We start from the raw sequence: 14,024 nt of genomic DNA on the forward strand, positions 1-14,024 counted from the left end.
AATTTAATTAACAATATGAACTTCATTTTTCTACCTAAAAATCACAATGTCAAATTAAATTTAAACAAATTAAAAAGTCATTTAAACATTAAGGTTATTTATTTTGCAGTACCTCTTTTACCTGAAAAGATATGGAATTATTCCTTTGAGTGGTGGTATCTCATATTTATTTAAATAACTTAGATTGTGTATTTTTATTATTTTTATTTTATTGGATTTTCTCAAATTTACATCATGACGTTATTGTTTTATTATATTATCACGTTGTAAAATATATATAGGTTTAGATATTTGTGCTCATTATAATATTGTACACTATAGTCTTCTAGTGACTAGCGTAATTTATACACATGGTGTTTGTTTTTAGATGTACATTTTTATTTTTCTCATTTAATTTATATCTAATTATAAAATATACTGTATCTTGTTTATTTCACTGTATTTGTTTATTTAGTTTTTGATTAGTTTTTTACTTGCTCATTTATTTTATTGTATTTTTACTAATAGAGCTTTTAGATATATTCTTTATTTTACCTCATTTAATTTGTCGAACTGTTATTTAATGAAACTATTGTTTATTATTTTCAGATTATAACATTATTACAAATGCAATAATGATTGAGTCCATCCAAATCTGTTGTTTCGTTCAGATAAAAACTAAAATGGAAAGAAATGTCCAGCTTGTTATAATATGTTGCATTTCTGTGGTTGACTGTTTCCACTGCTAGTTACATAAAACCCAGCATTTGCTTTTTGCAAGTCAGATACTGTGAGGGGGAATTAGTTTGTTTTAGGGGAAATAGTCAAGACGTGTCCATATGACACATAAAGTTGCTCTCAAGCCGCTATGACACATTTAAGTATTTTTCTTATTGTGAAATCAGTCAGCAGTCCTCAAAGTGGGACAAAAAAGGAAGTGGGTGAAAGGAGAAGACCAAGTATTTTTATACAAATATAATTTATTAACCAACTCCAGAAGTCTGGGGTAGCCCATAGACCTCAAATCATCACGATGTGAAGTTGAAGTCTAATGTTGCTTTCCTGTTTTTTTTTTACAAGGAAAACTACAGACGATCCTCTCGATTTACAACACTCCCTGTTTTCGAGGTTACAAAGGGACCGCAATGAACTACCTACACAGCAGTAATTTTCATGCAAATATTACTGTAATCATGACTATTACTGCATTAGCGTAGGTTACTGATATATACAGTACTGGTATATACAAGTCCAAATTCCCAGACTTCAACCCTATTGAGCATATGTTTCACATGCTAAAAAGTCGACTTGAAGGGAGTAACTCCACCAAAACAATACAAACATACATTATGATGATCAATTTCCTCATGCTGTGGTTCAGTTGTGTGTATGTGTGTGCGTGCACCGCCACAGCAACGTAAACACCTCCGAAATCCATCCATGCTTATCCTCGCTAGGGTCGCGGGCCTGCTGGTGCCTATCTCAGTTAACTCTGCTACCGTGCCGCCCCTCTAAAATCCTCCATGACAAATAAATTCCGGAGGAAATATTTTTTAGGGCAAATGACACGGTTTGAAACATCACAGTAATTTTGACGAGTCGACTTGGAGAAAGCCTCGGAATTGCTTCCCGTGCGATCTTACTGGTGGACTTCTAACTGAAACTTGTATGACAATCAGAGAAGGGGTTCATGGCGTGGCGGATGAAACCAAATGGCTGAGACGATATGTTGAAAAATAATGAAGCTATAAAGTTTTACTCTGATACGGTGTTATTTTTTGACCAGAAAATGTAGGCCATTATATATTGAGGCCATATAGCACAAAATTGTCCCCAAAAAGGCTTTTTTTCCCCCCTTCAGACACAGAAACTACATTTTTCAGGAACCCATCATCCGATTTTCAAAATTTTGTACTCAGGTAGAAGTAGGCATTTCAATCATGCTCGGCAATTTGACAGTGTCATTTTTGGGAAATCTTGTCACATTGTCAATCTGTGTATTGTACGGTGTTTGAATAAAACAGTTCGGTTCCAGGAGGCATAATCAGTTACTGCCGTACATGTTGTTTTTCCATGTGATTGTTTTATACTTATAGCCTACAAAAGCATACATAATGCATAAATTTACTGGAATTATGACTTCAGTACTGCTTTAGCGTAGGTTAGTGATAGACTACGATTTGCTCTGACTTAAGTACAAATTCTCCGTAAAACAAAGACTCCATGCAAAAGTTTTGTTTGCGACGGCTGCCCTCTCGTGGTCAATTTCAATTACATCATCTTCCACTCACAGGAGGAATTTGGAGGCAACCTTGTCCCTACCATACTGAAGAAGAACACACATTAAAACACATTTCAGTTTATTGTCTTATAATACAATCTCTCATATAGATTGAATACATTAAAGTCCCGTTGAATGAGTTCTTCCATTCAATCGCAGTGCCTTTTGCGATTATGCCTTCCCCCACACGTCTCTTGTGTTTTGAATGCAAAAAGATCCTCTGCCTAAAACACTTCATTGCCTGTTTACATTGTAAAAATAAATACATCCCCACGAAACCAACTGGAATAAGAGGCCCCCAGCAAGCTCGAGCATGTGTTCAATTTAAGGCAAATGAGCAAATACAAGGGCGAGCCTTTAAATGTATATACAGTACACTAAAGTATTAACATTAGTTAACCACATTGTGTGGTTTTTCGCCGCATTCAACACTCAACCAGATCACCTGGCCTTAATCTGCAGCAACTGGGCTACGGATATTTATGACAAAACAACACCTAAAACAGCAGAAATCACAATACAGCGGAGCCTCCAAATATTAACGCGAGTTAGACCAACATTTTGTGGAAAAATGTGCCTCAAAAGTCAAACAAAACCAGTGGAAACCGTTGGTAAATATAGAACCAGTAATGGAACTTCCCGTGACATAGGGCTGTGTCTCGCTGCTCACTACATTCCATACACAAATTATGTCCCTTATTATTTTAATACCATCATTTTTACTCCAATTGATTTTTTGGGGCTAAAGCCTAGCACCAAAAGCTTGCCACATTTGTTTATTTTCTGTGCTTTCCATTTCACCACATATAATGGATCAGAAAGCGTCTGACTGCTCAATACAACAGGAGCAATACAATTCACAAAATTTACAACAGGCAGATATAATGTAAATAGCATAGCGGCTATTGATTAGCACATGGGGTGAGTGGACTTTAGTGCTTAATAGCCACAATGGATTTTTAAAACGGGACAAATGGGCCAGATCATTTGTTGTGTATGTAAAAAAAGTCCCCAAAAAGGGATGTGTTTGTCTTTGTGTGTTCCCCTTTTGGAGGTTCCACTGCATGTATGAAAACAACGACCTGTGTGTATTCTGTATGAAAATGAAGATGTCACTGTGCAGTCTCAGTTCATCATGTGGTGGTGGTGAGGGGGTGTAGTTGTCTCTATGGTTAGGTACGTGCATGTGTGTGTCATCTCCACTTTTTAACTCCAGGGGGGAAAAAAAAATAAAAAAATAAAAAAAAAAAAGGCCAAAGAAGGGCGAGAGGTGACCGATCCTCTCACTGATATTGTCGGTAGTCTCCAAAGGGGGCGGAAGGCATGGGGGTGGGGGCTGGCTCCTCTGCAAACTGAGGCCCTGAAACACACGTACACGCAAATCCAGATGTTTGTTACCTATGTTGAAATTACATGGAAATTAGTTATAAATTAATGTCTAATGTTACGGTTTTTTAAACAAGGTACGTGTATTTCTTTTTTGTTTTTTCTGTAACTTGTTGCTTTTAGATAACAGGTCTCATTGCCATGCTACTTCTGGCAGGGGGACTACCAATTGAAATGAAGCCTTTTGGCTAGAATTGGGTGCATTTACATTTTATTGTTAAAATGTTCATTCATAAACACTGTCTCTCTATGACAAATAAAGGAAAAAGAAAGGAATGAAATAAGTCTAAAAACACACCCTTAGGAACCATGAATATTAAAAACAAATGGGTGAAGTTATATGTACTTTGTCAGCCCTTCAACTGATTTTTCTTTTTGGGATGGGAAGAATTTTTTGTTTTGAAGGGAAAAAAAAAAAACCGCAACAAACAGGAAAAAATGATGAAATATAAATCCAAAAATAATAAGATACACCAAAACTTTAGAGGATGATTCAACAGAACGCCTGCATGTTCGCTTACAACTGTTAGTGCTAGCACTAGCTTGCTCGGCTACATAACGTTTTGTTGCCTGCTTGCGAGCCGTATCGTATTAAAAGTACGTGAACATACCTCAAGCCTTAAACAAAAGTCCTCTCCCAAGCACCGGTGACCACCAACAAACGCTTTTCCCCATTTTGTTCTTATAAACACACGCCGTGATCCATTATTGCCGTCATCGCCATGGCAACGAGTGCATCCGGTCGTGTTTGAATTGACAAGATTAAGACCAGTGATCGTAAAAAATGGGATGCGGTGGTATCGGAATACAAGATTTTATTGCAGAAGTCTGACATAGTCCAATCGTGAAACACCAAATATGTCTGGCAGTCTGATCCAGGCATTACATGTCTGTCTCAAACGTGTTGTCTGTCACACACCGCCGACATGTTGTTTTTAAATAACTTTATTGGTGGTCAGATATTTATAGTACTGCGTCAAAAGACACAAATAAACTAACTTTTGGATTCAAATATACTGGACACAATGGCGACGCAGAGTAAATGTCTTTTCCAGAGCAATGACATCATTGATCGGCTCGGCGAATGACAAAACCGATCAACCGAATCAGCATAAAATGCTAATTACTGGCCGATACTGATCAGGCCGATCAGATCGGTGTCAAGTCTCGATACCGCTATACCATAAACATAAGATAATTTAAAACAGAAAAAACAAAAATGATTTCACAATAAAATAAATGGCGCACGAACATACCTGTAGGGAATTGTGACGAAGCAAATCGAGACAGCATGATCCCGGCGCCCTCTATCAAGGCCAGCAGGATGCCCCCCATGGCCGCAGAGCCCACCATGGCCACTGGCCCATCTGCGCAGAGAGATAGTTAATGGCATGACCACGTGTGTGTGTGTGTGTGTGTGTGTGTGTGTGTGTGTTAAGGCCAACTTCAGTCATAACATTTTAAAAAACTTTGTGACTGACTTCTGGCGGCGAGGATGGCTCCCGTCATGGCGCCGCTCGTGATGGAGTTCCAGGGGTCCTCCTTCCCACGCACCTTCACCAGGCCGCAGTCGATCATGGAGAAGAGTCCTCCCCACACTGCGAAGCTGCCTGCAGACCACACAAACAAGATGTTTACATCGGCCGTAGATGCCTGACTGATATTCGGCAGATAAAAATCCGATAACCGTTTTATCGGCTGATTAATTAAAAAAATACAATGAATAAAATAACTTATTTTTTGGTCCCTTAACATGTACAACAAAACAATTGATTACAAGATGAACATGTGACTGTTATTCTATACTGTGTCCTTTATTATTTATTTAAGTTTACAACAGAGAGGAATTTTCCAGCACAAAAACATCACAACAAAAGCATTAACTGATGAATGTATATTTAGATTTAGGCCACAAATGTACGCATTATATGAGCAACATAATGAGTGAAGTTACTGGCAAAACAGATGCCCTTTAACATTGAATCACATCTCTTCTACTCCATTATTTTCTTTGCCGTGATTTCAAAATAAAAACCAGCGACGCCTTTCTCAGATGTCAACACGTCATCTTTGACAGAGTTGCATTTTAAATATGTGATATACAGAAAGAGACTTGAACTGAAATGGGAGCCTATCTTTTTCTTATTTGGTTTTAAAAAAAGTTTCCCGCAAACAAAGTTTCCCGTCAGAAATTTGCTTGTCCACAAACGGTGAAACATACACAAAACTTTCCCGTTATACATGGTGGATTTAAGAACGTGTTATACACTGTTCTCCCTCTCCATTTGTTGCTGACGGTGAGAAGCAGAAGATTTGACTGTAAAAGCAATATCATGTTAAGTGATTCTGCAGCACGAACGTAACCCGGCGCACACGGGCCACAGCATAACTAGGACAACACGCCAGTCTCATGAAAGATCCTTATTGGATCAAATGGTGTCAGAGCTCCATCAAGTGGACAAATGGCGCAAGGACATGGGTATAAGTCACTCCAACACTGAACAGCATTTACTGATTCATGAGAAAGTAACAATATATCTTTTTAATCGGTAAAACTCTGGCCAATTATGATTAGCGACAAAATTGGCTGACCGATTAATCAGCCGGGCCCTATATTAAAAAAAAAAAAACGCAAGAAAAAAACCTTACCTCCAAGCTGTGGTGCTCTGGTCTTGATGGCTGTCATGCTGCCTCTCATTCTGTGACTCATTCCCTGCAGAACACAGTGACAATAAAAAAAAAACTTTAGCGCTCTTAAAGGAGAAACTTTAAGGGGACACATGGAAAAATTTACTTTTTAAAGACTTGTGTACAAATATTTGTGTATGTGGAGTGTCTGTCCACTCATCAAGTGTGGGGAAAAAAAACAGCACATCATTCGTGATCTACCAATTTCTGATGTGTCTGTGAGTGACCCGTTCCAAATTGTGTCGCATTGTGATGTCACAAGCTGGCTAATTTATATAACCCCAGCCTTATGGCGAGTTTTTCTGCTCATGATTTTGAGCCTACGCTGGGTGAAGATCAAGAGACCCTTTCATGCAATGCCCAGACTCCGGTCGGTGGACTACATGGTCTGAAACACTCATACAGAGACACCCAGATTCCCCTGCTGCCATGTCAAAGCCAAAAGGTAAGCAGAGCTGCATTGACTTTTGTAGGATGCCCAGACTGGTATTACCTGTGTTAGCTTCTGTTAAACGTGATTGTATGGTTATGTTGCTGCAATTGTTGATGCAGTGGCGGGGTGCATTTGTTGTTGTTGTTTTTTTTATCCATGCGCCACATGCACACAGTGTAGTGTATAGAGGTACAATTATTTGCTTAAAGTATTTAGATGATCAATTAGTTGTTAACAAACCTTGTTTAACTGAAACGTTTCCAAATCCTTGAATTGCAGCCTCTCAACAGTAAATATTTTCAGATTTCTGTAGTCCTCCATGAAAGCAGACTGATTATGTTTGAGTTTAACCAAGAAAAGACATTTGCAAACATCTGCTCTTACTTTGGAAAACAATGATCAACATTCTTGCTTGCTTTCTCTACGTTACGGACCAAACCAGTCAATGAATTATAATCATTTTATGTTTGAGTATTTGCTACACTGTAAATTTGAAATAATGTCCTGTTTTTGAATATAGAATGGAAATCAAAGTGTTTTTTTTATCCGATTTATCTAAAAAAATTAAATAGATAGATAAGTCAATTATTTAAAATAAACCCATTGGTGAAGTATGAAGTGCTGCCTCCACACGTGAAGATGCTTTTATTGTCTATAAGGGAGCTTACCTCCCCCCATATGGGTAAGGGTATACAGTTGTTCACTGTAAACTGGCTATAACTCTTTATCCTTGGGGTATTTTAAAGAAAGCATGTCACAGACAAGTTATTAAAACCCCTTGGAACCATTTTAAATCAATTTAAGATGAACTAGAGTGGAGGGCACTATTCGAGAATGACGGTATATCCCACCAAGCAATGTCTATGACGCTCATGTGATGATTATTTCAGTGTGACAGCTATGACTAGTGAAAGTTATTAGCTTGCCATCATGATATTGTGTACAGTGTTGTGACTGGTCTTACCGAAGGTGCGTTCCTGAAACCTTTCACTGCTTGGAATATTCCACCGCCAATGGCCCCCATGGTGAACGCACCCCCACAGTCGTCCACAATCCTCCAAGGACTGAAAACATTTAGAAAGGATTTCATTTCCATATATAGTAACCCATCACAGATTCCATAGGGCTGCAATGATTATTCAAACAACTTGAATGATTCCATTACCAAAAAAATAAAAATTTAAGCAAAATCTCTGCCTCGAAGCTTTGCAGGGATCACTTTTCCACACAGACCAACGTTACTGCAGTCGCACGCACAATTCAGTTTAGAAATAAGACAGCCTAATCTACACTCTCATTCGCTGATGGCCATGTCACTCACCAGGCTAGGTCCCGCGCTTTAAAGCCATACACACTCAAAGTCACAAATTTTATAGTGTGGAACGTGAGGATGGTGAGCCTAAGTGGACAAAAATAATACCTGCATCTCACAATCCATTTTCATCTGAATACGACAGAACACGATTCTAAAATTATTTCATCACTGCAGCCTTAATTCGCAAATTCACCAATTTGCACATTTTTCCGTCGAACATAAACCATTAGTTGGAAAACGCACCTATCTGCATATTTTTGTGCTGTTTCTGTAACGCCCAAAAACGCCCTGCTCCTTCCAAGGCGCCACGTTAGCAGAGGAGTAGCTAGCCTCAGATGGCTGGCTGGCTAGCTTAACAGTGAAGAGCAGCATGATGGAAGATTCCGGTAGCGTTCCGACAGGCCAGGTTAGGCCCCTTGTGGGGTTGATGCCAAGCAGTGCAAAAAAAAAAAACGTCTCAATATGATGCAGCGAAAGCTTCGGATCACTACTGGCAGTGTGGGAGGTTAACAGCTGATCAGATGCTCATAGCTAGCTGCACCACCTAAGGTACAGTCAGTGCCCAACTAAAGACAAAATGTAGTTTGTATTTAAAATATACATGTATATGTATTTAAATAATGGGAGTATGGTAATCCCCAGCATACTTCAATATTCACAAACTCACCTCCTCCATCAACCCATCCATCCATCATCTGTACCACCTTTTCCTAGCTATTCGCTGAAAAACTCACCTATTTGCGGTTTTTGTCCTCTTTTTGAAACGCTCTTAAATGTCATAAAAACCTGCTAAAGCCTTGTCTAAATAGGAAAGTACCGTAAGAAGTGTCAAGGAAGTATGTTGAGGCGATCCATCTCGACAGAGACGAGATTCATATGTCAGGGAGGAGCTAACTTTAGCTTGGGTTGTTAGTGGAAGTTAGAGAGTCTTCACCTCATGTGCATGTACATGACATTGCCAGTGCATTTACTTAGTAATTTTGTACGGTGAGTTTGAAATGTTGTTCAATATTTTACGGGAAGGCGCCAATTATTTTGCAAATAATTTCTATTCGTTCTTGATGCCTAACCCCTGTCAATGGTTAGGGTTCACTGTATAAAGAGCAATATCTATTCACAAACACACAAGTAGCATGTTTTGGCTGTCAACATGGAATATTGCAAGACAATTATATCCTAAGTCACGTCTTCCATCGATGCGATGTCAGTTGAATGTAGCTGCTTAAAAAGGTGGAAACATTTTTGGTTGTTTCAACACTAACTACCAGAGGTAGGGGACTCGAATCTCATTATTCGACCCGTGCCCGACTTAAGTCACCAATTTTGAGAGATGGGATGACAAGCTTTGCCTGTTTACGTATGAAAAAAAAAAATCTCAATTTTCAAGGTAATGTGCCATTTGTTTTGTTTTAGAAAGGGCACATACACACATTCACTTGACTTGCTTGGTATTTGCCACAGTAACGTGGGAAAACTTGTAGATTAAAACTTGCACTTACTTACTTGCCGCCACATCTGTTAAATAATGATTAAAACGTGACTGACAACTTTTGTCATGCTGTGCAATCAGGTCCCCCTCGTCACAGGTAGTTAGCTCATCAAATAGCTACAGCTAACACGTCCTCCACTGGTCGAAAAACGGCAATATAAGCGCTCAATGTATAAGATTTTACGTATTCCAGTTTGTGACACAACACTGAGCGAGATTAGTGAAAAATGGCGTGATGACATAGTGGTGTGAATAAGAAAGTCCGCAAGGTCACAACAACGTGCTTTTAGCCTCGATGTCGTGTGGCTAACGTAATCTGACGGCAATTTAGCATCCGAGCTAAAAGGGGTAAACGAGCCGGTTTCTGCTGAGTCCCGTGGGAAACAGTGAAAAATACAACTCAAATAAAAATCACACAATTTCCGTCTGAGTAACTTCTTACGTATGCAGTGACGCAATGCGCTATGAGAAAACGCTGCAATAACGTGATTATTTTTGCCCCAATGGACTCACCACGGCTCTCTGGCATATTCCTCCATTTTGTTCTTCTGCTGCTCCCTCTGACGTAATGACGCAAACATGAGGCGTTAAATGCCGCCTTCAGGTGCACAAACAATGGTGGGAAAATGCACAATCAGTGACATCCATCCATCCATTTTCTGAGCTGCTTCTCCTCACTAGGGTCGCGGGCGTGCTGTAGCTTATCCCAGCTATCTTTGGGCGAGAGTCGGTGCACACCCTGAACTGGTCGCCAGCCAATCGCAGGGCACGCCATAAATCATAAAAATAAATTCTCAGCGCTCATGAAACTTGTTTAAAGTTAATTAGTATTTTACAAATATTTGTACCGTGTCCATTATTTTGTTTGTATTTAGTTTCTCATTGAATTTTTCTTTATAAATTTGAATTTAAAGCAATATCAGTCTTCAGTCATTCAAATTATATAATTATTGGCATGTTATTTATTAGATATATAGTATTCCCCTATTTATTGATTTAAAAAAATGACATTTAACAAAAATGTTTACACTATACAGTTCTGTAAATTATTATTATCATTATTATTATTATTATTGTTATTATTATTAATAATATAACACAAATACACTGACAGTTAAATTTATATTATTTTATTATTATTATTGTTACTGCTATGTAATTGGTCGCCAGCCAATCGCAGGGCACATATAAACAAACAACCATTCGCACTCACATTCGCACCTACGGGCAATTTAGAGTCTCCAATTAACCTACAAATGATTTATTTATTTTTTTTTGAAAACCCACGCAGGCACGGGGAGAACATGTAAATTCCACTCCATTTGTATCTGTATATTTGTATCTATTTAAATGTGAAGGATTTATTTTCTTGGACCACGTACTACACCGGTGTCAAACTGGTGGCCCGGGGGCCTGATCTGGCCCGCCACATCATTTTATGTGGCCCGCGAAAGCAAATCAAAATTGCTAATTGTGTTCTATTGTAATAACGATGAGATATCGCAAGCATTTTTTTGTCACCAATCCAAAAGAAAAAGAAAATGTACTAGTTAAATTTTTTATCTAGGCTTCTGATTTTAAAAGTAGTTATACATCAATTTGTCATGTAATTATATGAGGTGATAATTCCTTTATATGGGCTCACAGTCATAACGGCCCTCAGAGGGCAGCCATAACTACGATGTGGCCCGTGACAAAAATGAGTTTGACACCCCTGAAGTACTAGGTATTAATAAATGCCAAGGTTTATGAATATAAGTCATGCAATGCCTTTACAAATTAAATTTTGACATTTGAGTGAAGACTGGTAATAATAGTCATATAATACTGGATTATTGAAAAATTACATCAACCCACTTTGTTTGTGTGTGCATACTTTCGACTGCATTTTCTTGGAGTCACAGCGCACAGACAGAAACCTGGATGTTTTCATTCCTTCCCAATCCTCGCTGCTGGTCAGAGCAGCAGCACACAGCAGACAGTCGGCACAGTGCAACGACGGATGGCGTTCACTGGCCAGCAGCCTACTATTAGGAACCACAAAGGAATGAATTGCAGAGTGAGCCTCCATAGAAGAAATGACCAAATATAGACATTTCGTGGCTGTAGAGGCTGAGGCCGTGCAAAGTCAGACATAAACTGGCCTTCTGCTGCTGTTCTTCTTGTCGCCACAGTAGACAGCTTCCACCCTGTTCCCTTCAACAAACAAACAATGCAAAAACATAAACGTAATAGTATTAGATGTGAATGAAGCCCTTCAGACGTGGTTGAGGTAATAAAGTAAATAAGATGAATGACATATAGCAACTTTATGTATATTTCTTTTTCATTTTGTTTTTTATTGTTATACAAACACTTTCTGAACAATTTTCATTTTTGTCTTTTTATAGAAAACAAGTATTAAAATTAGATTCATATAAAAAAATGAACATTTCAGATTTGTTTGCTTTTTAGTAAAATATATAGAAAACCAAAATAGGATGACATCACATCAATCTGAGTGGATTCCTAGTAAGTGCCATTATGAACTGATAAGTACCAAATAATAGCCATTGACAGCTAAGCAAATCTACAATTCATTCTTTTTTTTTTTGTCAAACAATTTCTAGAATTTTTTTCTTCATTTTTATGCAAACATTTTCCTAAACTTTCTTGAACATAGGATATTTTTTTAACTGTTCAATCCCAAAATTTACAGAAACATTTGCTTTTTTGGTTTATTTCCAAAATTGTTCAAAAAATGTTTTCAATTGTTTTATTTAAGTGCCTTTTTTCTTTTTAAAATGTAAATTTCAGATGTTTTTTAATTTTCATACAATATTGTTCTGAAACACTTTCCAATGGTTATATTTATACACCCTATTTTCTAATTAAAAAAAAATATATCCCCATTTTACCCCCCAAAAATTCACATTTTGTAACTTTTATATAGGGCTGTCAAAGTTGAAGCATTCAATCCCCCCCCAAAATGATAGCATTACTCATGTATTAACTGAGATTACTCACATAATTTATTTTGACCACATACGTTCCTTTACCTTAACCGCGGATGGATATCTAAAATGCGGTGAAGGTTGCTATAAGGTCAGTGATCAGGCCAATGGTTGTGACAGTGCAAAGATAAGTGAGGAGACTGACTGGTGTGCTCAGTGGCAAATGTTGCTTCAGAAGTCACCCAAATGGGAAAACAAAGATAATTTGCATATAATGCAGCCAAATATTGAACTCAAGTAAGAGTACTGTTACTTTAAAATAATATGACTCAAGTAAAAGTAAAAAGTAGACCTCCAAATAATTACTTTAGTAAGAGTAAGAAAGTACTCAGTGAAAAAACTCAAAAACTTTGAGATGTGGGAGGAAACCGGAGAACCCGGATTTGAACCTGGGTCGTCAGGACTGTGAGGCAGACGTGCTCACCAGTCTCTACCGTGCCGCCTGAATCATCTCACTCATTCTAAAACATCCAAATTCAGCAAGAAATGGTCTTATACTATATTGTTTGTACTTGTTAAACAGCACAATACTGTCGGCTCACCAGGCAGATTACGAAAACAGGAACAAGGCTGGAGTGGATATAAAAAGTATACACATTCTTGTTCAAATGCCAGGTTTTTGTGTTGTAAAAGAATTTTGACCAAGATAAATCATTTAAAAACTTTTCCCACCATTAATGTGACCTAGAATTTGTACAATTCCACTGATTTAGTTGTTTATCTTTTGGAGAGGGGAGGTGAAAATATACAACAGAAATAAACTTAAATGTGACTGAATTGGACTCGACGTTTAACTTGCTGCCTTCTCTTGCAAAAGAGATTTTCTGTTTTAACTGGTCTTTTACCTGGTTAAATAAAGCTTAAATGAAATCAATAAAAACTGAAACTCAAAGTCATGTTCATGTTCAGTTACACACATGCCACAATTAACATTTTTAAGTGGACCACATGCATTGGGCCTTACAGAAACATTATTTGCTTTATCCACTAAAATGAATGAATGAAGAAGCTGTTTGCGGACCAGACTTATTGATCAAGTCTGTGTGTATGTCAGAGAGAGAACGAGAGAGAGCGCAAGCGCAGAACATGCCAGAGAAGATGTATGTTTTACAGTTACTCGTGACCATAAAATAGTGCTAATGTTGCCATATGCACAGCCAAAACAACAGCAAAAACATCTGCAACTTACTGCAAGGTGTTTTCTTAAGTTAGAAGTGGGCTGCAATATCCAAGTTTGGGAAATGACAAAACTACGCTGCGTGTTAAAGCTGTTGTTTTTCGCAGTCTGTAATGTAAACACGAGTCGCGGAAGTCGTTTGATTGGTGAACTTGAGTCAAACATCACTGTGGTAATCACGGCGGATTGGAGCGACAGCGTCCGATGCGGAAGTCGAAAACGAAACTCTAAAAATAGATCGCGCAAAAATAGATAACTGAAAGTAGCGAGCGGCATGTAGCTT

The 14,024-nt window shown here is 38.1% G+C and overlaps 1 protein-coding gene across 2 annotated transcripts; it reads right to left on the minus strand.

Annotated features, from left to right (window-relative positions):
* Positions 1-2,322: 2,322 nt before the first annotated feature.
* timm17a (translocase of inner mitochondrial membrane 17 homolog A (yeast)) lies at positions 2,323-10,135 on the minus strand. Of its 2 annotated transcripts, none has more exons than XM_061687563.1 (6): positions 10,085-10,135; positions 7,732-7,831; positions 6,296-6,359; positions 5,128-5,256; positions 4,903-5,013; positions 2,323-3,620 (listed from the first exon to the last, which is right to left on the minus strand). In XM_061687563.1, the coding sequence occupies exons 1-6, from the start codon at positions 10,108-10,110 to the stop codon at positions 3,544-3,546; spliced, it is 507 nt and encodes a 168-aa protein (XP_061543547.1). In that variant the 5' UTR covers positions 10,111-10,135; the 3' UTR covers positions 2,323-3,543. The 2 variants fall into 2 exon arrangements, with proteins under 2 accessions (XP_061543547.1, XP_061543548.1); XM_061687564.1 differs by lacking the exon at positions 10,085-10,135 and adding an exon at positions 8,089-8,499.
* Positions 10,136-14,024: the final 3,889 nt, after the last annotated feature.

The sequence above is a fragment of the Phycodurus eques genome, chromosome 10 (genome assembly GCF_024500275.1).
Source record: "Phycodurus eques isolate BA_2022a chromosome 10, UOR_Pequ_1.1, whole genome shotgun sequence".
Classification (NCBI taxonomy): Eukaryota; Metazoa; Chordata; class Actinopteri; order Syngnathiformes; family Syngnathidae; genus Phycodurus; species Phycodurus eques.

What these genes read in the sequence shown, in the direction of transcription:
- timm17a (XM_061687563.1), bottom strand. Translation starts at nt 10,110, where the DNA reads ATGGAGGAATATGCCAGAGAGCCGTG. An exon ending in GTTTCAGGAACGCACCTTCG is followed by an intron (nt 6,360 to 7,731) that starts GTAAGACCAGTC and finishes TGTGTTCTGCAG; the next exon opens with GGAATGAGTCACAGAATGAG. An exon ending in CAGAGCACCACAGCTTGGAG is followed by an intron (nt 5,257 to 6,295) that starts GTAAGGTTTTTT and finishes TGTGGTCTGCAG; the next exon opens with GCAGCTTCGCAGTGTGGGGA.